General features: G+C 36.7%; 2 protein-coding genes across 7 annotated transcripts; one reads left to right on the top strand and one right to left on the bottom strand.

The window, feature by feature from the left end:
- The first annotated feature begins 1120 nt into the window (after nt 1-1120).
- Gem (transcription factor CP2 like gemini) lies at nt 1121-20918 on the top strand. 6 transcript variants are annotated; one of them, XM_071724599.1, is made up of 12 exons: nt 1121-1851; nt 2165-2387; nt 4318-4462; nt 7277-7357; nt 8900-9106; nt 9436-9580; nt 10366-10578; nt 10826-11074; nt 11179-11255; nt 17655-17907; nt 18221-18671; nt 18757-20918. In XM_071724599.1, the coding sequence occupies exons 1-12, from the start codon at nt 1714-1716 to the stop codon at nt 18804-18806; spliced, it is 2232 nt and encodes a 743-aa protein (XP_071580700.1). In that variant the 5' UTR covers nt 1121-1713; the 3' UTR covers nt 18807-20918. The 6 variants fall into 6 exon arrangements, with proteins under 6 accessions (XP_071580700.1, XP_071580753.1, XP_071580654.1 ...); XM_071724652.1 differs by having other exon boundaries at nt 10342-10578; nt 17655-17847; XM_071724553.1 differs by having other exon boundaries at nt 10342-10578.
- Nucleotides 20750-21875, bottom strand: LOC139786098 (uncharacterized). The gene is made up of 2 exons (XM_071725277.1): nt 21475-21875; nt 20750-21197 (listed from the first exon to the last, which is right to left on the bottom strand). The coding sequence occupies exons 1-2, from the start codon at nt 21731-21733 to the stop codon at nt 21079-21081; spliced, it is 378 nt and encodes a 125-aa protein (XP_071581378.1). The 5' UTR covers nt 21734-21875; the 3' UTR covers nt 20750-21078.
- Between the last annotated feature and the right edge of the window lie 661 nt (nt 21876-22536).

The following is a 22536-nucleotide window of genomic DNA, read 5'->3' as shown; positions in this document are numbered from 1 at the left end:
GGTTTGCAAATTATAATACTAAAAATCATACATATTTAAATTTATATAAAAAGTTTTTAAGAGAAATTTCGCAATTATGAAACGACATATAAACCATAGAATATATTAATATCATCTTGTGACAGATCAAAATTATTTTATTATGTAAGAGGGAATTTAATTGCGATTATAAAACATAGTAAATTATCTATTAACTTCTGGAAGCACGAAACAATTAAAGGTTATTATATAAAAAAATCGATTATCACGGAACCGCTTCATGCTTTCGCATCGGTCATAGCTTCAATTAATGTCAAGCAGCGGCAAGTTATTATTCTGAGAAATAGCTACAGTCTCTCTCTCTCTCTTTTTTTTATTACTTAAAACCTTATATAAACGTTTAACAAATACGCTATTAATCACGAAATATAGAAATGGCAATAATGAGAATAAACATCGATCAATCAAATGACTAATCAATGCATTATAGTCATTATACAATGAATTATACATTAAATACTTATTTGATGTTAAAACGCTATGATTATTTTAAGAAATGATTTAAAGAATAACACATTTTTGTAATTTTTATATAAAACTTTTTTGATTTGTTATTATTTTATTTTGATATGCGCTTTAAAATTATAAATTTTAATATAACTTATTTGGTAAAGAATTTAAATATATTAAATTATCGCATAAATTTGGTACAAAATTGTATTGTTGTATCATAATTTTCTTATCGTTTTTACTCACAGCAGTAATACATTAAATAAATACTGTTAAAATTTTAATAAACAAGGAATAACAAAAATTGCTATCTCTGCATTTCGGACATCAAAATAATGAGCATGACGAAATAATAAACATATCGACTGAGTATCTTTCTCATTTCAAAATTAAGTGTTTGTTATTCACAGGAGAAGGTTCTCCGCCGAAACGGCAGCAGAGCTTCGGCACAACTAGGAACAAGATGCGTTGCAGCCAAGGTGTGGCGATGGTATTCGAGGACGCGTTCGTCGTCTTTTCACGTTTTTTGTCACTGAAGTCGCGAGGCTGCGCACTCTTGGAAACACATCGGCAGCGCGAGACCACCGGCATCAAGAAACTGTACAACAGCTTCTTCGTGATGTTCTAAGAGTAGGCGGATCAGCACGCGTACTCGGCCCTGAGAATCACCGGCGGTCGGGTGATGCACCGTGTATTTCCGGTCACATCGAGGATCTGGACCGAGGGGTACCCACAGGGTGGACGCACAGCACGATCTGCAATAGGCACGAAAGCCACACGCGGTGGGATGAAATGAATGTGTTTCTCGATTAGAGAACAACGGCCCGGAGACGAAGATAATCGATCTGTGATTTGAGATCAGCGTGGACTCGTCGCCTCTTACAGAATCGTCGCCAAGGAACATATATAGCCACGAAATTCATTTTCGCACATATATATACGTATAGTATGTAAAATAGTAAAGTTGTAACTCGTAAGTCAAGAAGTCGTCCTCGTCTTCTCATCCTTGAAGAGAGGGATCTTTTGGCGCTAGGGAATCGATCCTCGCCAACGGAGTCTCTTTAAGGGCGATCGAAGATTGATACCCTTCGTAGATCTGAGATCCAAGATTAGCATATAGATATTCGTTCTGTCCGGAAATCGCCGTAAGCAAACCCGTTAGTATCGCAGTACATAGAGTAGACGGTAATTAATTCGACCACGTGTACTTCGAGAAGCTATTGAATGGAGCTGCAACTCATGATGGACGGCGGCGCGGAAACCCTACACGGAGCGATGTGGTTCTCCAACACATCTCCATCATACGAGCAATTATCGCCAGTTCGTTCAAACAGGTGTGACATTGTAGCCGCTCCTCAACAGGTACGTGTAATAATTGTCCCTCTTGTCAGATTCATTCTGATAAATTATATATGCTTTATATTAGACCGTATGCCTGAAATTATATTTGAAACGACAACACTATTTTATGCAGTAGTTAACATTTAAAAAATTTGTAATCTCTTCTCCTTTATATTTATTACTTATATATTTCTCTACCAAACTTGACATTTTTTTAAATGTAAAGTTTTGATTTTTTGAGAAAGAAATTTTTCTGTCAGCTTCAGATTTATAGCTTCTGTCGGCTCATAATTATGTTTTCGAAAGTAGTAATTACAAAATATCAATGTTGCAGACCGCAATAGGATATCATAGTCCACAAAATTCTTTATGGCAAGATAAGAACTCGGCGAAAAATTCGCCGACTGTCGATGATCAGATACATTTGAATGGCGGCTCGCCACAGCTCTCGCCTTCCGGATCATCCCCGAATTGTGAACAAAACAATCTCAAACGCCGTTCTACAGAACCGTTGCAACACATCACGGAACTTGAAAAGAAACATATCAGAAGAGAAGGTTGGTATTTCTTACTTATTCTCAATTACTTACATAAACATTATTGCACACTGTTTAATCTATACATAATAGATTATTTCATCTTAATTTACAGAAGTATTTATTGATTAAATTTAAAGTATAATTTTTAATTTCTTGTAATTTCCACAGATTAGCAAATTTCCCAGTATATTACATCTAATAAAATTAAGTGAATTTACTGTAAAAATTCATAATTCTTTTTTCTAATTATATGTATAGATGGCAATGAGATAAAAATATAAAGCTGCAATCTTGCTTTGAAATTTTTTTAAAGTTGTTAAGTTTTGACAGTGTCAAATTTCATCTCTCGCACAAGAATGCATAGAATGTAAAGAATGTGTTGCCTTAAATGTACAGTGGCGTGAAGTCGATCGTCATTATCGTGTAGCCATAGATATATCTTCTTAAAGGTCGTGACCAAACGGCCTCTCGGACACTGTCGTAGCTACGAGTTTCAATTTGCTGTTTAAGTATTATAGATCTTCTCTCTATTAAGGAATGTCTGTATTGTGTTTCCTATTCTTCAAATTTTCAACAGATTATATTTTTCTGTGATAAATTCACTATCTCTCCATACAAATCCATAAATAGAATTCTAGTATCCACCAATATTGCACTAGATTATTGTTCTTGTAATAAAATTTTAAAATTCAATTTATATGGACATGATAACACAATGCAATATAGCTCTTGATACAAGCGACTTAATAATCACCATCAAATTTTGCTCGCGTGAAATTCCGACTACTTGGCAGATTAGCGAATACCGAGGGATGCTCGAAACTGTCCGAAGCAATATTCGCGTTCAATATTGTCATTGTTGATTAACGGTCAAGACTTAGCAATGACGCGATATGCGTTTCGAGTGACGTCGCTTTGAAGAACTCCTCAAGACTGATCGGCAAACTTCTGCGTTCTGTGTTCTTACATCCGACGCCTTTTCGCCCACGTGGTCATCCATGGCTGATAACTGGTGTACATATACGCACGCAATGTATCACGCAGATTAGCTTGGTCGAGGAAAGGGAGAGACAGAAAGAGAACGAGAAAGAGAGAGAGAGAGAGAGAGAGAAAAGAGAAAGAGAGAATATACCCGATACCAGTTCGCCATAGTGGCGGAACTTTGTGGAGGTGCACGCACGTAGTTTTGGTGGTGTGTTCCTGCACGGGTGCGATCTTCGCCGCGGCCAAAATAGGATGAAGTGGTGTGAGATCGATAGATCCAGGATATCGCTGCTGCAAAGTCGACGTTATCCCCCTGTCGCCAGTAAAAGTCGGCGCCGTCACGTCATCCAGGAGACGAAAGATAGGCCGACCACGATGCATCAGCAGCTTCACATCGGTTACAACGGCGCTCAATGCGGTACGCGATGCCGTATACGAGAACAATTTTAAGCTGTGTATTGATTATTTCAGATAATAGCTGAGCGTAGCGTTCGAAAAGAAAACGCAATAAAGATGCCGAAGCAAAGGATAGTAATATAGATTGCCATACAATAATTTTTGTGCTTAATTATGTCGTGCACTATGTAGCTTTATATTTTTTTTCTTCATAAAATACATCTTACAAAAATATGTAAATATATAAAGAAGTTAAATTATACATTAGACATTTTAGCGTAAACTCTTTTCTTCTTCAAAGTGAGAAAAGCAAGCTATTATTATTATTATTCTCATAAAAAATGTTCGTTGCTAGATATTACAGAATAATATATAAATTAAGAATTGAATAGAATATAAGTGAAATTGAATATAAGTGAAAAATAAGAATTGTAATATAGTTTAAAATTTTCTAGCGCATTTATAATTTATCACATGACACTAATATGACGCTAAAATAAAAAAAATGAAAGGAAAACGAACATCTTCAGAAAAAACAGATTTGAAAATGATTTTTTTTATGTTTCAGGATCCATCGGAAGCAATGGCTCTGCCCAAGGTTGGTCTACGCAAGTGGAGGAACTTGCGGAGCACCTTGCCGATTTTGATGGCTCGTTATCCGCTCTCGCGGCATCTGATCTTGCAACAGCTGTTGCCTCTTACACTAATATGAGGTAATTGATATCCTTAATATTTCGGAAATATTTTAGAAAAATATATCCGATTATTTCTGATAAATTGCTATAAAAAGATGCTATTTTAAAATTTTTACTAAGGAAAAGTCAATTTAACGTATTGATAAAAAATGGTCAGAATTATAAGTGTGGATAATCCTTCTTTTAAACTTCCTTTCTAAAAATCTAAAAATGCTCCGCAAAAATGTATAGTAAAATATTAACTATGTACCGATTTTACGGTGACTCGATGATACAATCGTCGAGGGCTGTCCGTCGATAGAGTGCGAATATTGAGCTTATGGTCGGTACCGTAGGCTTCTGCCGCGAACAAGATTGAAACGCGTACGAAACGGCGGCGAGCTGATCTAGAAATCCGGTTAAAACTGGCCACAGTTCTTGGCATTGCGTCGCACCGGGGACACCAGAAAATCAAACCGGTCGGCAGCCACGGGCCACGAGTATTGGTGTATCACTTTCAACGCACGTGCGCGAGTGTACGCGAAGTATCTAACGTGAACGAGAAAGGAGCGTATTCGGTGAAACTTACGAAATTTCTCTTGTTTCCGCGTTTATGTTCACGTTTTCATAAAAAAATATTATAATGTATGGAACTAATAATTTATATTTAAATATATTTAAATAAGAAATTCTCGTACGTAATTTCTTCTTACCAATAAATTAATTACATTTTACTTTAGTTTATCTAGTTCGTTGTAAAAGCATTTCAAAATTATAATTGTTATAATATTACATTTGGATATATGGACAGTTTTATATGAACACACGACGAAAATTGTTACGCACATACCTTATCATGATAATGTATCTATATACGTATCGTAAATTCACGTTGCGTTGAAGGACGTTGAAAGTCTACGCATTTACGAGCATAATTTTTCAAGTAAATAAATGAGAAAATGAAAGTAGCGCGCTTACGTATATTTTATAAAATTATTTTATTTTTTTAACACGATGATATAATAGTTTGCAATTAGTTAAAATTTTTCTAGTATTTTTTGTCGCGTTACATCGATAATTTGATTGATGCAATTTTGTGCAGCCTGAAAAATGTTTTGCTACAAAAAGAAAATTTCGGCATAGGTATAATAGGGATAAAAAATCTTGATACAGACTATTGGCCTGTCGTATCGCATGCATCAGCTGATCGCACATGACGTAAATGTGACAGAGTTACGACGTGTGGGAAAAAGAAGGTGGCACATTATATCCGTCCATGAATGAAGACGCGCGTGGAATACGTTTTACGTGGTTTGAACCGGTAAGGAACCGGCTGACGCACCAGTTTGTAGATGTACATAACACCGGTTATTTTTGGCGGCATGTCGGTATGTCGGCACACCAAGAGTTTTGAGCCGTAATTTATATCTGCACCCGTCGCGAGATTTCTCGTATTGTTAGTCAAATCGTCAAACGAATTGTAACGGTACTACTTGTTTCATTGCTCGAAGCTACGCGTTCAATATTATTTGAATCGGCCGAAACGCCACGTGAACATATTGTCGGAAATAAATAGGATTTAAAAGAAGTACAATATCTTAATAAATTAAAATAAAGTCAAAATAAAGTATATATAAAATTACTGAAATAACAGATGAAGAATATTGTATATATAACATATTGCTATATTACTGCATGTGTGTGTGAAGGCAGAATATACAATTATCTGAAAGTAACTTTTAATCCATGTCATTTTTATTAATATCTTGTTTTGATAACTGTCTGTAAAAATTGTGATAAATTCTCGTGCTTCAGTATCATTCTTGAAGATTGCAAGTGTCAGTGATTCCTACAAATATTCTATTATTTTCGTTTTATTTAAGATCGATTTTTTAATAAAGTGATCATTAATCATAAATAAAGGTATGCACCAGTATGTAAAACCCGGGTGAGTAATTTAATTGTTTGTGTTTTTTGTTAAAATATATATGTATAATTTATTCAATATATCTTATTACATTATTAGAAACCCGGATATTTGAAGATTCTAGCTTGAAGAATTTATTCGTAAATTCTAACAAACATATGCAGATTACCCGATCAGTCACCTTGTATCTCTCAGCTATGTAAATATCGATAAATCGTAAATAAATTTCGGTAGTATTCTTAACTCGGTATCAATATTATTTCATACCGATTAAATTCGTTGCACACTGAACTAGTTTATTCCGGTTTACGCTGACCTTACTGACTCATTATCGTAGCGGTTCTCAAATTATTCTTTCCTTATCTATATATGCGTATGTCTAGTATATTTGATGCATTGCGAGATGAACTGACGTTAATTCCTAATCTTTATGCCATGGCGTGGTCATCATTGTGCGTCAATGTAACAAACGCGTTCGAAAAAATCACGAGTTACCTATCGACGAGTTATTATTATAAAACGATAAGTGAAAATGTCAAATAACATGTTATTTTGTACTGAATACTGTTTTAATGAAATAAAATAATCTCTGGGAAAAAATCATGTATATAAGTTTGGGAGGACGATAAAAAGAGAGATATCTATAAGGAAATTTACAATAAAAAATATTTTTAGAGATTGTTAAGAAAGGAGTTAAAAATTTAAATAGACAATTGTGACAATTTTGAAGATTATTCACAAAATTCATTCACTAAGATTATATAATATAAGATTTTGTTATAACTTCTCAAAAATATGCGTTGAGTCGTATTATCAAATGAATATATCTTGGAATAATTTTTGCCACACTTATATCTCTACAATATTCAATAAGATTAGAAGAAGACTAAAAATATGACATGACAAAAACTTCTATCTTCTTCTAGCGAAGCCCTCCTCACTTTGCCATCGTTAACAGTTTTCAAGCAGGAGGCACCATCCCCTGAAAATCAGCATAATAACCCCAAGTAAGTCATCACTGATTATTAAGATCATTTCTCTTGCACGATAGTGTCATGCAAGAACTCACTGATCAATAATTTAAAAAAATTAATTTAAAAACGTGGAGTTTCAAACTCAACTATAACTTCTTATAGTTTATAACTTCTTCTTCTTCTAATTTTCCGAATTGGATCATTTTCTTACAACACCGTCTGTTTATTTATGTCGAATGATAGAAGTGTGCGGTATCGATGATAGTAACTGGCGTTACTACGATTACGACCACAATAAGAAGGCGACGACGTCTATCTATCCCGCGGGGCCAGTCAGGGGTGACGGGGGTAAAAAGTATTCCGAGCGGAATTTGCCACGCGCGGCTCCCCCGCAAAGACACGGCCGCAGATAAGGCCGCGGCTATATCGTTACGCCCGTTCGCGGCTATCGAGAGAGTAAGTCGCTCGCGTTCGGGTCAGACTTCTTACTCTCTTATGCGCCTGTTTATCGCACGGCGCGCGTTTTGCTCCGGAGTCGGCCGCGTGACGCGACGCGCCGATCATAAACGTGAATCGCGGATCGATATCTCATCCCGGGCGTGTGACTTTAATGTAAAGACTGGGAGGGGAGATCCTCTGAGTGGGATCAAATCGGATTTTGTGTAAAACGGATAACGCAGTGCTCGCGAAAGAAACACTGTGATATAAGCTCCGCAGACGGAATAGTGGTACGATCGCACGAATAAAAATGAAAAGGAAAATAATTTTTATATATACCAACTTCCAATGACTATCTAAATCTCAGATGTCGATCTTTTTAGAACCGTGAAGTGGTACCGATGAAGTGATGAAGTAATTCTGCATTAAGTATACTTTCACTCCCTTTCGAAAATTCTCCTGTTTTCCAGAACTGCTATTTTATTCGATGATTCGGGTGAGAAATTTTTGTGCGAGTTAAAGCTCGTTATCTGATCATCCGATAAACGGAAAAGCGGGGAGAAACGCCGCGCCGTCGTATAAATCGCGTGGGATTCATCATATCAATGTGTAACGAGAAGAAGATGAAATCGTGAAAGGTCGGCTCGTGATCTTGTTGCTCTCCGCGCTCGGCGTGAAACAGATCATATAAGAGATATATCCTAAGCTCGGAGAACTGAATATCGGGAATAGTTGATTAGGCGAATGATGAAATCGCTCGTCTAATAGACACGCTCTCGGTGTGGCTTTTCATTTATAATTATATTCCTGCGAGTGCAACATTGAAATCGCGGCAAAACCTGGCGTAATATGCAAAACGATGGACTTCTACGTATAAATAACAAGTTTTCGCGTTGATGACTATTTGTACGGATTTATATCTGTGGGATTGAGTGAAAATATCTGCTGAATGCCGAAAACCAGAATGAGAACACCCGTGGATTTAAACGTCTCACCGTCACTTTTCTTTAACTTATAGTGAGTGGCTCGGTATTAACCACGGAACATTCTATCTGATTTTATTGTGCGAGGACCGGCGTTGTGCGATATCGATGGTCTGACGTATCTTAAATATTTTTATCTTATGAATTATTTCAGTTTAAATCACGTGTCGCAAAGGGCGATCAATACAGTGCCGTCCAGCAATGGAAATGTCGGCTCCGTCGAGGCTGATAGCAACAACAATGGACAAACTAGTCTCCATCAACTCTTGTATTCCTCCAACGAGGAATACCCACCGACTTCGACCGCGGCCAACCACGTTTCTTCTTCCCAGCAGGGAAACGAATTGAACGAGGATTGCCGGTGCGCTATTAAACATTAATTAATTAATTGATAAAAACGAACATTATAATGTTATATTAGGAATAATATTACATATCGGTATATTAAAAGAAAATTAAATAAAAATTATACTAAGAATTATGTAACTTTTATTCACGTACTGTTTTCAACCGAAGCAGCTATCGAGATTTCAAAGCTTCTGTTAAAATTTCAGTCGATAAAAGTTTTATATTCTTTTAGTAAAATATTCTATTTGTAATACAGTGGAGAAGTATTAATTTTTTAAATTTTTATATAATGGATTACGTAAAAATGGAGTTGTATGTATATATCGCAAAATTTCCCTTTAGATTTCAGTACGTCTTAGCAGCCGCTACCAGCATCGCTACCAAGGTTAATGAAGAGACGCTGACGTATCTGAACCAGGGGCAATCGTATGAAATCAAGCTGAAAAAATTGGGCGATTTGTCTGCCTACCGTGGAAAGATTCTGAAGGTATTTCATCATATCCTTACATATGAAGAACACTCCTTTGGACGCTTCTAATGTTTGGGTAGCGGCATCTTAAAAAACGCTTTAATAGTCCCCCACGAGGTAGACAAGCGAGCTCATGCTGGTGCAGATCGTTCGAATCGCAGATTCTTTTCAGTCGGAAAAAGGTGGCAAAATAAAGTAAAGAAATTTATAATTTTATATTGATTGTAAACTCCGGAATTCATTATGTAACAAATTATATCGAATCATAACTTTCATTTGCAAGCACTGATATAATTATTGCTTAACTCGTTAACATTGAAACATTAAATCTTATAATATAGGGGTATACTGGGAATATCTAACCATTGACGGATCCTAAAACATCTCCCTTCAAAATAAAAAAAATCAGTTTTGTTGTATCTGTTTCAAAAATCTAAAAAAAAATACAAAAAATTGAAAAAAAAATGCGATCAGAAGTATTACCATGTCCTCGTCGTTGTTTTTGGAGTAAAAGCTAAGTATGATATAAGGAAAAATGTCAAACCAATTAATTTTGCCGAAACACCTCCATTATCGATGTTTTAGGATCCACTAGTACATCAGTTAATATTCACTCTGCTGATAACTGTGCAAACAAAACTAACTCTTTCGCATCGGTTCGTCATGGGGGTGGTATACAGATAATCCGCGATTACGAGTTAACACGGCATGAGCTCACTGCGTGTCCTCGACGTTCGAAAGATGTGAGTCGCCCAAACGGTGCTACAACGCCTCTGTAGGGACATCCGACTTTTCTGTTCCAGTCGACAATTCGCATTTGCTTCCACGAGCGACGGTTGCAGTACACAGAACGGGAACAGATGCTGGCCTGGCAACGTGCTAGGCCGGGAGAGAGATTATTAGAGGTTGACGTTCCTCTCAGTTACGGTATGGTGGATGTCTGTCAACCGTCGCTGTCCAACAACAGCATGGAGTTTATGTGGGATCCAACAAAAGAAGTCGGCATTTATATCAAAGTACGCTGATCCTCGCCAACGAATCTTTTCATTCTTATTTATGGCAGATGTGATTAATTTCTCATTTTTGCGTAGTTACATTCTCTGTATAACGGAACAATTATAAAATTCATGGAATTTTACGAGCAAAAGCTCAGTATATAAATGTGATTTTTTTTCTGAGATATAGTATTTATCGACTTTATAATAATTAATGAAGTACTATTCACATGACTGCTGCAAACGTGTTTGTTCTACTTGTGAATAGGTCAATTGCATAAGCACTGAATTTACACCGAAAAAGCATGGTGGCGAGAAGGGCGTTCCCTTCCGAATTCAAGTGGAGACCCGATTGCCAGGAGGACCACGTTTGCACGCCGCTTCATGTCAGGTGAAAGTCTTCAAATTAAAGGGAGCGGACCGCAAGCATAAGCAAGATCGTGACAAGATATTGAGACGTCCTCCTCACGAACAAGACAAATATCAGCCTAGCTACGACTGCACCGTCCTCTCCGATGTAAGCTTTGCCAAAGAATTCTCTTTTATAAATAAAAAAAATTTTGAAATTAAAATATATAAAATAAAATCTACTCAATTTCTTTCCTCTTTTTCTGTGTATAGATTCCTCTGGAATCCTTATCGCCTTCAAACGTGCCGACGCAAAATAGTGGAAGCCCGTACGCTTCGACGGATGCAATGTAAGTTGATTATTACACATTAATTCTCTTTACGTATTTTTAATCAGACAACAATGTCATCGTACGAAAAATTGTGAGACTCAGAAAAAACCGCGTGTATGAAAGAGGTCATAGAATATGCTACATAAATCATTGAATGTCATTATCGAACAGATGTAATATCGAAAGAACATCTTCCGATAATATATTTATGTCAAAATAAACGCAGTGACATCGTATTTTAGTTTTATGTGGAAATATTTTTAATTAATGTCACGAAATGTCCAGATTGAATTAAATATCAAGATATCACAAGCAAAAGGTAGAATAATTACGGATGTCCTTGTAATTAGCATCATCAATGTGTCATTTTTAAATTACATCTTTTACGTCAGTTTTTTTACCCGCCTGTTTCTTACGTAATGGAATTTGTAAAACAATAGTATCATGTTTGTAAAACTTTTATATCAGATTTTTATTTCTTTTCAATCTTCTGTTTTTTACAATATTATCAAATTGATAGGATCAGCACCAGATTTGTATTTAGATTAGAGATACAATATGGAGCAGAGATTAAATTGTTAGGAATATGTAATACTTTTCATATAATAAATACTAATAAAAATGACATTCTTTTCAACGAGTTTATCGAAGAAATATTTAGCGATGCTTGCAGAAAAAAATGTAAGACTTATCTTCGTGCAAGAGATCTGTATGTCAAACGCAGACTTCATAATTATGCACTTGACAGAAAAGATTGTTATTAGAAGATTAAAATATCACGAATTTTATTTTTACCCTTTAATGTATCGCTTCTACACGCTGGATTGATTGAGTATCTTTACGAAGTATCGAGAACCAGTACAAATTCCGACCTCGCAACGACTTATTGCACAAATAGCAACTAGTCAATTCTGGATACGGCGGGTTTCGGGCACCCGCCTAACTATAGATGAATCGTCCGTCTAAGTGGAGTGATTTGTGTCGTCAGACCGGCGGCGTTTTCGCTTCCTTCGAAAATAGGTGTGCAAAACTAAATATTGCAACTGCACGCATCACATTACACACGCATAATTACTTACATGCAAATTTAAACAAGTCAGAAAATTTTTTTCTTATTTTAATCCTAGGCATTTTATGATTTCTATAGTAGTCTTAGTTGTATAGCGAAATTCTACATCGTGTTATATGTATAACGTCAGAATCAGTAAAGTCTCTACTAATTCCTACATCGTTGTATATTTCGATTTGTCGATTGCCCATTCGTGCTGAGAAACACGTAGTCAGGCGAGTCCTTGCGTCATTTGCACGGTGTTGGACAAATACCTGTTGCACCAGGATATAAATAGTAAAACGTTTCCGATAAATTCCATGTACTAATGTCCACCGATGGTTGTTTTGCTTTTACGGGCTATTTATATGCACATGTATAACCGAGAAATCCTACCAAGCAATCATCGCGACCTTCGATATTACGACGCAGGTAGAAATAAATGCGGAGCCCATGAGCTGCGTAGCGAAGATAATTTAAAAGTCATTTACTCACAGCTCCTTTTCAATGACGAGAAGAAATGAAGAGAATTGAATATTGTAAACTTACTTGTTTCCTTTATTCTGACAATGTTAGAAATGGAAAATATCGGAGAAGAATTCTGTGAAAAGTTAGAAGAGACATATTTTTTCTTTTTTTGTCAGAAAGAAACAAAGATCGAAGATGGTCTTCACTGTGAAAAGATTTCGAAAGGCAGGAAAAATAAAAAAGATAAGAGAGTGAAGCTGCATCATTTCTTTCCGAGGAAAAAAATTGGAAAATATATTTTTCTCATCATCTGTTATTCTTCTTCTACTCCTCGCTTCACCAAGATGACAAATGGAGTCCAAAGAGAATTATGCATTTTTCAATTATACCAGAAACCACTGCGACATTGTCAGAGCTATGTGCGCGGCTGGTGGGAGCTTATTCTGGTGAAGGATAGTGGTTATGCCTCCGTCAGGAGTTCGTTCCTCTGTAGTGGTGTACGGGAAGTGGGGGGGACGCGGAGGTAAACGCCGGGCATCGCCGCCAACAAACTGGCTCGAACTGGCGCGAGCCGGTGTCCCTGTCTCCGACGACGACAGCCACTCGATGGAGGGGAAGTTGGAGAACCGGCGAAGAGCGAGGGAGAAAGAGGAGGCGAGAGACACTGCAAAAGAAAGACACGGTGCACGCGAGTAAATCCAGAACGGCCGTATATCGTGCGTAGCCGCGTGTCTATCCCTGCTGAATCCATTTCAGGCGCGTCCAAGTCGCGAAAAAACTAGATATTGTGTGATCGTATTATTGAACAGATCGGAATTGTCAACCGCTGTCGTCAAATCTTACCGCTGAGCACGTACTGTAATATACTTGTTTTACGAGTAATCGGTAACATTACGCATCACATTCGTGCAATCGCTCGCAACGTTTATCAATCGACATCTTCCTCGCCGCCGCGCCGGCGCCGAAAAAAGTGTATAATCCTCCGCTTCTCCTGCCTGGATTGGAAATCGATGTCCCACCGAGCTCGGACGCGCAACCTTGAATTACTCGGGAAGAAAGCGGCTGAGCTTGCAGTCGCTCAGTTGCATCGTGCGCGCGAGAACCGATATCAGCTCGAACCGGCAGTCCTTAACTTGTTCTCGCTCGAAGCGTTTCAGAATAGTGCAAAGCTTACGGAAAGAAGATTTCTTCAGCGTCATCTCGTTCTATCTACAGATACGTTTTCTTAACACTCGGTTTGCATTATATTCAGTAGTCCAACCCAGAGAGAACTAATTATCTCTAGGCTAAGAGATAATTAATTAAAGGTGAAGAAGAACCAGTTTTGAAACCTGTTGCATCGAGAGATCCTCCGAGTTCCTGTACATCGTGGCTCGTGTCTTGATTACACTTTACATATTTGTATAAAGTAAAGCTTGATAATTCATATTTAAACAAGTCACATGGTTTGTGTAGTGCACGGCCGGGCGAGAAGAGAGAAGTGAAACAAAGTTATCGTTCAAGATAACCAAATTAATCTTAGTCCGGTATATTCTGGTACGCGACAAGGTTCCGGCGGCGGCGCAGTGACTAAATTCATCGCGAAGAAGCAGATTGATCGGGATTGCCAGCGTAAATAATACGCTCGACGAGCGTATAAGGGGTGTTAGCTTCACTGATCGGAACAGGTTTATTCTCGCGCTGTTGATGTATCCGAATTGCATCGTAATCGAGGGCGATCTGGTATTACGCTGTCTTTTGAACAAATAGCTACTTCCCTATCCCATCTGCGGTTCCTTTCGCGAGGAACTTAAGCGTAACGCAATCAATCAGCGATTAGTCATGCAATAAAACCGTTGACAAGATCACTTGTGACAGATAGCTTATGACAGCTCGCGGCCGCGTTTATTAACAACCACGTGTGATGCATTGAGTGATCTTCTTCAAGCGATAGTGATCTCCTTCAAGTACAGTTAAATAGCGAGATCTGCGAGTCGATATATCGTGAGCGAGCACCCTTCAGGAATGCCCTCGTCCGTCGCAACAGATAATCGACTTCCGACAGAGTGTACGCGAGTTTCGCATGCACTTTTAGTTGCGCTGATCGATAGCCTAAGTTTCGTGGTAACACGTGATATCCTGGCTATCTACGTGCTCTTGTTGCGGCAGGATCATCCCCTCAGATGACGAGCAGCCCTGCCGCCGAAAAGCTGACGCAAGGGCGGTTAAATTGAGTCTTGCAACCAAAACAAGTCCTGTTTTTCCCGACTAATGGGAATTTGTTGAAAACATCACGTAGCAATGAAGTTACTATTTTGAGAAATCAAGGGAACATAAACACAAGAGAGGTTCACATAGAACGAAGATTTTTCTGAATCGAAAGAAAATACAATTTCAAGGAAGCATAATTAGATTCATTTAGCTTTGAGAGAAGAAAACAAGAGGATTATACCGCTTGCTTATCAGGAAATGTCAATGAGATTAATTGCGCAAGTCGGGGAAACATTAATTGTTTCTGAGACTGAATTCATCTTACAATTGAAATATTCGTCTCCGCGTTGTAAAAAGGAAAGAGATTTACAACTTCAGAATACGTAGAGAGAATTTCCTAGAAGAAGAAATAGAGTAGGTATATTTCAAACATCGACGTGTTTTATGAAGCAATAGAAAACTGCGCGCAATGGCACACAAGTGGCACTATAATTAGGCCCGATGCAAAGTGGCAGCACGTCAAGAAGATAAACATCATAGGCTCGGTGGCTCTCGCGGATACAAAGTTCATTCCTTTTATAGAGGTGCATCGGACAAGTGGAAGGCAAACAACGGAGCTCGAACGGCCTAGGCGGCGAAGGAGCGTATAAACCGGTTGTATTCGTTGAAAAAGAAAAATCTTCGGATTTTTTCCAGGAAACTTATCGTGGATTCCGCTCTTCGGACCGCGGGATTTCGCTCTTCGAGCGGGATTCTGGATCGCGAGTGATTATCGCGCGACTTGGCGTGTGTGCTCGACGCGCACGTGACGTGGAGCTTGTGCGTGAAGAAAGAGGAAAAAGAAAACAAAAAGATACGACCCGCCGATCACGCGACTCAGTGAGATTTCAACTCGAGGGAGCCACGCGCGAAGGTCAGAATTTCGAGAGCGTTCGTCGGCGGACGAATGTCGACGGGCGACTAGCAGTATCCGGTTCGCGGCAGACAAATGCAATCCGACTGACTCGAACTGATCCTATCTGCCGAGCCGAGTCGAGCCAAGAGCTCTCTCCATTACTCTAATTCACCGAGCGACACTTCAGTTACTGGCCGGTGAACATTACACGCTGCACCACCGAAATACCGGACGACCCCCGTTGTATCTCGAATAGCCGCGCGATGTGGATGATCGGCTACTAGTTAATCATCATTTGATCGAGCTGATAAGACAGAACGGAGATTCGAGAGCGTTACCTCGCCAACATCGACCACGAATGGATGGAAAGACGCTTGGAGAACGGTCGAACGTTCGAGCGTGTACCACGTTTATGAATGAGCGCGTGAAAAGTCGGAAGAAGGCCTTCAAGGAGAAAAACAATTCGCCGTAGAGAATTCCTTTCGGTCCAGTCACCGTCCAGCGAGTGTGTTCGTCATGTCAAGAGATTACTGGGATTTGAAGAGCTGCTGGTCCATCAAGCGGCCACGTTATCCGCTTGATCAGTTCGTCACGTGGATTCTGGAGCACGAGGTGATCGTGAGCGGTGGTCCGCCGTACGTGCAGGTCGTGGCTAAGTTTGTCCATGCCCTGTTGAGCACGCGGATAAAGAGAGGATACGTTATGCGAGGAGGACTGGTCAGCCTCCGGATAAAGAAGCGTTGGAGCACGAAGAGACTCGACGGCCGCAAAAAAGTCAAACTCGTGATTTGTTTAAAGGGGCATTCTGCGTAAGGATATACTGACGCTTTCTTTTTTTTTAAAGATTATTTTATTATATAGCTTTTTCGATCGAAAAATGGAATTTTGAAGAATGAAGCTTAAGAAGTATCGACTTCTTGAATATTATACATGAAATATCGATTGAATCTCACTTTGAATTCCAATTGGTCATAGCCAAAGAAGATAGTCTCGCAACGTTTAAGCTACTTTATATTTTTATATTGTTATCTAGCTAATTAATAACACTAAAATTGAATTTACATAGCTTTCGCTTTTAAGTAGGAATTGAGATTTCACACAAATGAGTTTATCGAATTATGTATTATAATCACTAAGGTTATATGCTCGTTTTATATAAATAATAATAATTATTATAATATTCGGTGTAATGTTTTTGAAATTTTAAAAAGTTGATTGTGAAGTTATTTTTTTTACGCGACAAAAGTTACGCATATTAGTCGGTCCTATTGAAATTTAAATAAATAAATTGGCATATTTTGGGCATATGTGCGAGCGTTACTTTCACACTTTGCCTTTTAGATTTCGATTTAAATTTATTATTATAAACGAAGTTATTTTGGTATCGGTTTTTATTAGCAAATAGCCTGGAATATTCTCGTGCATCGTTCGTTCATAAAATTGTTCAGCTGAGCATATAACTGTCAGCGGTCGAAGATTTATGTTGCATGCACAATTAATAAGATAGATAATCCTCGACTCGCCAATGTTTTGCGACATGCCACAAAGTAAACGCATATACGGCGCACGTCAGAATCTAAAATACGTTTTTATGTCCTGCGCATCGGAAAAATTTCCATACGTCAAGAATCATCCGAAAATTATCGCGAGAAGGAAATTATTACAATCACGTTAATGTTAATATTGTTATTATAAATAATGGATGCAACAATTTAATACAATTTAAAATGCAATATTTTAAGAGTTGTATTTTCAGATTTTCAAGAGAAATCGTGACAAGTAATTAATATGTTATCGGTTTTACGCTGTTTTTCAGATCACCACAGACACGCGCAGCCATCAGCGGCAATTCTTCTCCGGTAGTCGCCCCGTTGGCACTTTCGGTTTCTAATTCCGGTATCGTACCACTGGTTCCGGCTTCGGATGCCGTGAAGGAAAACGTAGGAACGGCGCCGGCCTTGCCATCGCCCGCGGCCATACTGCCGGACCAACCTTGCATTGAAGCTGATGTTAGTTTGACTGCACACAAAGCTACTTTCCCGCAACAACTAATCGAGTTTATGAAAACAGTAAAGACCTTTGTTGTAAATAATTAACTTATTCTTCCGATCCTGAATTTTTTTATTCGATGTTTTGAAGTAAAGAGAAAAAAACCGATGGAGAAGAAAATGTTTCATATTACATTATTACATAATGAAAGTAGTGGCACGTAATTTGTTTTTGTATTTTATCTTATATCGAACTGCGATGTTTTTGAAAAAAAGTGTCTTCTCTAAAAATTGTGAATATAAAATTAACAATTATAAAGGGGGGATCGCATAGAATTGGAAGCTACTCAACCCACGTCGCTTATTTATGATAACTTTACTTTAAATCTCGTAGGGTACCTCATGCCTTACCGAATTACCACCCGACGCAAATGCCACGCAGACAACCGCGTGGCTTCGCGCCAGCCGATTCAACGCGTTCGAGTCAACATTCGCGAGTTTCTCTGCATCGGATATTTTACGCTTGTCCCGGGAGGATCTCATCCAGATCTGCGGCGTGGCGGACGGCATTCGATTGTTCAACACGCTGCATTCTAAGGCGCCGACCCCGAAGCTCACCCTCTACTTTTCATTGGAAGGCAACGGTTCGCTCTGGAGAGTCGCCTACCTCGACAGCTTGACGAGCACCGCGCTCACAAATAAGTTGCTCAACGCTTTAAACTTGCCCCACGACCGACTACACTCAATACTGTTCCTAGGGCCACAGGGTATACGCGTGTTGGTCACCGACGAGTTGGTAGCGAACATGAAAGACGAGAGTATGTATTTCGTCGAGACTATCAAAGGTAAATTTCTTTTGCTACTATTTTATTTACAATTTTGAAAAAAGATTGAAAAGAAACTAATAATGCCAATATATACTTCTTTCAGATCCGGCTACTGAGCGTTACACATTGTTAATAAAATCAAAAATTATTTGAACAATTTCTGCAGAGATTCTCTCTTTTATAAATATTTTTTATATAATAAATATATGTATAATATAACATATTATAATATAACATATTATACATATTATATTAATAAATATACATACAGTATAACATATATTTATTAAATAAATATATAAATATAAAAGAGAGAAAAAAGAGACGAAAGCTAGTAAAATATATTACTTTGTATGAATGTATGCAAGGATTATTATACATCATATAACGTTATGTAAAAAAGATTTGGAAATTATTAACGATTTTTTAACAAGCCAATTTTAAGATCTCGACATAATTAATAATTTTTAAATATATTTACAATAACTGAATACAAAAATAAACTCCATATAATAAATATGCTGTAATAAAAATTAACTTTTGGAATCAAAAAATTATTTTTACGCGTTGAGTTATGTGTTGAGGTGTACAAAACTTTTATAAAAGATTAACGGTATTATAGTTGTTTTACATGTAATATTAATTATATCTATTTGCATATCATGCCATATCTGCAACATAATTGTTGAAAGATATAGATAAGTTACATACATATATACAAGTGCAATATTCTTTTTAAGTTAAATGCGTTTTTCTATTAGTAATTGTTATATTGTACATAGCTCGTTGAGTTATGCGAGCACTCAAGCTTTCCAAGTACCCAATCTTTGAATATTAAAATACTCGATAATTTTGGGTCTTATAATTTTAAATTGTATCCGTTAGAGGAAATTATGAGATGCCAATTTTGCAATTCTTTTAAAAAGAATATAGAATTTATAGATATATTACTCCATCCATTATCATATATTTACGAGTGCTAGAACTATGTTGCTTTAGCAACAGCGAAAGATATATATAAATATGAGATTTTGTACATTCGCACGATTGTGCCATTTGAATATTCTGTGATTATGAATATTTTGAATTCATAGTAATTATAAAAGCGTATCTTTTCGGACGAATGTGCAAAGGCGCGGAATACATGCAACTTCGTTTACCATTTTGTAAACCGCATAATTAATGGCGGTTTGGGAAAGTATTTAATATGGTAATATATATATTTAGCAAAGATCGAGTAAGGAATGAAAAGAGATTATATAATGGAAATTAGGTAAAATTTATATATCGTTTTTTAGTACAATTTATGAAAACGATTGGTTTTCGATATATGTGCCACGCTAAAATAAGTATAAAATTTTAATTTTGTATATAATTGTTACTGTTTTTGTTGATTTAACAATTTTTGTTTAAAATAGATATAAGTTCTTTTACTTCCATAAACTTTTAACACGTTAACATTGTTATTGAAAATAAAATAAAATCCTTTAATGACGTTATTATTATAAAGAATTAATAAATTTGAATATTATAAGATTTCTACTGAAATGTTCAAGTCTTCAAAAAATAATTTTAGTGCCTTTATTAACAAATAGATATATTGATAAGTATTTGAAATAAAATAGATATTCAGTAAATTGTACAAAAGATATTCTCATTTTTCTAATGCAAATATTACGATATAGGAAGAAATGGGATTTTTATACTAATATTTTTGAGATTCTGGGATTTTGAAAAATTTTATGAGATATGAAGTTTAAAGTTACGATTGTGTAGATTCTTTATATATTGCAATACTAATTTTATATAAACATCAATGCAGCTTATTATACAATAGCTAGTATCTGTTAAATAATACATTAAGATTTTACTAAGAAATGTGGTTGTGTGTTTCCATGTAAGGGTATGAAATAATAACGTTTTACAACGTGACGAAAAGTGCATTAAATAATTATTAACTGTCTAACACGTATCGTCTTTATTACTTACGAAGAATCGTACTTGCAGTTGGGAACGCTCACTGCGATTTCATCGCGTGATATCAATTATAATAAGTTCAATATTGTACTGTAATTATAAACAAGTATAAACGTATGTTACTTGGTAATACAGTTTATTTTTTCTGTTATAATTTAAAGGGTAAGAAAACATGTTGATATTTTGAAAGCGAAATAATGTATATGCCGGTTTATCTTAATTTTGTTATATACCTCATGCGAATGTTTAAGTCAATGAAATGGCACAATAAATATATCTTGATGCTAATTCTTATTATTTTTTTGTTTCCCTGAATTAAAGATTAATTTGTGAAAGAAAAAGCTCACAGATTGTAAAACATATGTTTCGAATTTATTTTAAGAATTCGTTCACCTATTCGTCAATGAATCTTTTTCTGTTAAAATATTATTGAACATATGATCGCATGTTACGTTTGCTTCTTTTTCTTCTTCTTCATCTCTGCTTTCTGTTGTCTAAGCTTTCTTTTGTCTTCTTGACGTTGTTCTCGTTCTTTTGTACGTCGATACAATCTACGCGCGAATAGAGCTGCAGAAACAAGATTATTGTTAAATTATCGCAAAAAGTAAAAATTTTTAAAAATATTGTTTAATATAAAATTGTTATTATAGAAAAATCCTCAATTGTTCACAAGCGCCATATGTGACGGTGTAACTGGATATATAACTTATATAATTACGCAATCACTGCTTGATTTTACTATTATCGGTGCGTTATCACTCATAACAGAATCTGTCATTAATATTGTATTTTTATTATGTGTAAGTTCAAATATTATGCAATTGCAATGCAAGAAATATCATACCGAGTAGAAATCCCACAATCGATACCGCGAAAATGAACAGAATGTAAGACTGGTATGGTGCGAGCCACGTGGGCAAAATCGTGTTGCTGGGTAACTTGTTCAGAGCCTTTGTTAACACGTCAAAGGCACCCTGTTGGAATTGCTCTTTTTCCTCATCGCTCATCTGTTGATATCTTTCCATTATTTTCGCCAATTTCTCTTGCACATCACCCGGTAACATGCTGTCATTTTCAAACGGGTTCACAAGCTGTTCTTCCATATTGAGTACAACGAACGAGCACAAGAATTTGATTCGGAGATCACCAGAACCAGAGGTCTGCGCGAGTGCAGGGCAAAAGTTGTACTGATTGAACACGGACGATCAGATTCACTAATCGAGTGGACTCGATTAGATAAGGAATGTTGAAAATACGCTGAGGTATGATGCAAGTTCCCTCGACGAAGCGATTTCGCTTAACAGTCTTCATAAACTTCGATTGTGCACACTCGGCAAAAAAAAAATATTTTTATCGTGAATTTACAAATGTAAAATGATATTTTAATTTTTGTAGGCTCGACAGAACAGAAATCGACAAACTAACGTGAAGCGTTAACCAATCGTTATAAAAACGGTCTATCAAGGATATCCGATCGAATTAACAATTATTAATTCAATATTTGTCGAACGGGAGTGCAAATGCAAGTCGGTGGGATATCATACCATCTTTTACATGCGAGATTACATTTCGCGAACTGAATAAACGACCTTTTCGGCGCCACAATTGTGGTTGAGAAACTGAGCAAACAGCAGGTTTATCGCAAATGAGCGAACTAATCACACTTTACTTCGTGAATATATTCCTTTTCGAATATGATAACTATAACAATATATCATAGTCATTTATCTCATAGTATTTGAAGATAAAATTAATTGCTAAGTCAACGGAAATGATAATAAATAATAATAAATGTATATTAAGTTTGTGCAAATTTTAAGCTCGTCTGTGTAGGACAATAATATTACATGTTCATAGTTAATTTGTCAATGTTCTTAATTTTGTCTTATTATTAATATTAGTATAC

This window comes from Temnothorax nylanderi, unplaced genomic scaffold (assembly GCF_030848795.1).
Source record: "Temnothorax nylanderi isolate EJ_2023f unplaced genomic scaffold, tnyl_v1.0 TNYL_tig0001_pilon, whole genome shotgun sequence".
Lineage (NCBI taxonomy): Eukaryota > Metazoa > Arthropoda > Insecta > Hymenoptera > Formicidae > Temnothorax > Temnothorax nylanderi.
This window is presented reverse-complemented; position numbering and strand designations above follow the sequence as displayed.

Bases quoted from the DNA above. Each gene is read 5' to 3' on its own strand.
- Gem (XM_071724553.1), top strand. From the start codon at position 1,714: ATGGAGCTGCAACTCATGATGGACGGCGGCGCGGAAACCCTACACGGA. The intron at 2,388-4,317 runs GTTGGTATTTCT...TTTATGTTTCAG, and splicing joins GAAACATATCAGAAGAGAAG to GATCCATCGGAAGCAATGGC. The intron at 9,107-9,435 runs GTGCGCTATTAA...ATTTCCCTTTAG, and splicing joins GAATTGAACGAGGATTGCCG to ATTTCAGTACGTCTTAGCAG.
- LOC139786098 (XM_071725277.1), bottom strand. From the start codon at position 21,733: ATGGAAGAACAGCTTGTGAACCCGTTTGAAAATGACAGCATGTTACCG. The intron at 21,198-21,474 runs GTATGATATTTC...TTGTTTCTGCAG, and splicing joins GATTGTGGGATTTCTACTCG to CTCTATTCGCGCGTAGATTG.